The 1099-nt window shown below is 42.7% G+C and overlaps 1 protein-coding gene across 1 annotated transcript; it reads left to right on the plus strand.

The window, feature by feature from the left end:
• The first annotated feature begins 420 nt into the window (after positions 1-420).
• LOC137943735 (auxin-responsive protein SAUR62-like) lies at positions 421-798 on the plus strand. The gene has a single exon (XM_068789173.1). The coding sequence runs from the start codon at positions 421-423 to the stop codon at positions 796-798; it is 378 nt and encodes a 125-aa protein (XP_068645274.1).
• Positions 799-1099: the final 301 nt, after the last annotated feature.

The following is a 1099-nucleotide window of genomic DNA, read 5'->3' on the forward strand; positions in this document are numbered from 1 at the left end:
CGACACAATTTTGATACACACAGAAGTTCATTTTTCATATCTGTCTTTAGTCTTCATGTCTCAAATACCTCTCTAGCTTTCTTTTTCATTACTTTTACTAGACACTCTGAAATCTAAGGGGACAGAAGCATGAATGCCTGCTACCCTACCAGCACATGGATATGCCCAAACTGTTTTCTAGAGCTATGCCCAACGTTTCCATAATCTGGTAGACTTACCCAACTGTCATCAATCCACTAAGGGACTTACCAGCACATGGATGTGTCTCCTAAATGAGTCGACATGAGGAAAGCTACAGCTGAATGAATTCTGTGTCTCTTAGGGACTATATATGTACATTGCCTCGACTGCTTTCAAGTCATCACCACAGCGTACTCTGAAGTTCATCTTGCTTTCTCCTTCCTCACGCAACTATTCAGTATGTTGAGCCCCAAGAAGATCGTTCATTTGGCCAGAAATAGGCAGAAGGCGTCTATCAAGCCAATAGCCGACAAGGGTCATTTTGCTGCCTACACTACAGATGGTGAACGGTTCATGGTTCCATTGGCATACCTCAGCAATACTCTTTTGAATGCATTGCTGGAAGTCTCAGAAGACGAATTCGGATTGCCAGGAGATGGGCCAATCACTCTCCCATGTACTGCAGATTTCCTGGAATACATGCTTTTGTTGATGCAGAGGCGTCCAAACAGAGATGTGGAAAAGGCGGTGCTCACTTCCATCACTGCTGCTCGCTCCTCCACACCTTCAGTCATCCATTGGGGGTTGCTCCATAAAGAACCTGTATACGGTTGTTGAACTGATTTACACCCTCCAATGTACTCTCTCTTCTTTGACAACTGTAAATACTACAATTTTGACATGTTACAGAAGATTTCTTCATTCTTTCCAATTCTGTGTTGAATAACGACAGTTTGATTTTGTTTTGTTATAATTTCTTAAGGAAATTTGAACAACGCGATATTGCCCGGCCATGGTAACAACAGAAGACCTGAAAGATGAGCCACTTTTGCCTTCTTTCACTCACATTTACAGTAATGGCACATGGATGTCGTAGTCCGGTAACCCTAATTAGTCTAGGTACTTCCTCACTGGAGAT

This window comes from Aristolochia californica, unplaced genomic scaffold (genome assembly GCF_029961685.1).
Source record: "Aristolochia californica isolate CCGP_79_NKW_82.1479 unplaced genomic scaffold, dmAriCali1.0.hap1 SCAF_11, whole genome shotgun sequence".
NCBI lineage: Eukaryota > Viridiplantae > Streptophyta > Magnoliopsida > Piperales > Aristolochiaceae > Aristolochia > Aristolochia californica.

Bases quoted from the DNA above. Each gene is read 5' to 3' on its own strand.
- LOC137943735 (XM_068789173.1), top strand. From the start codon at position 421: ATGTTGAGCCCCAAGAAGATCGTTCATTTGGCCAGAAATAGGCAGAAG.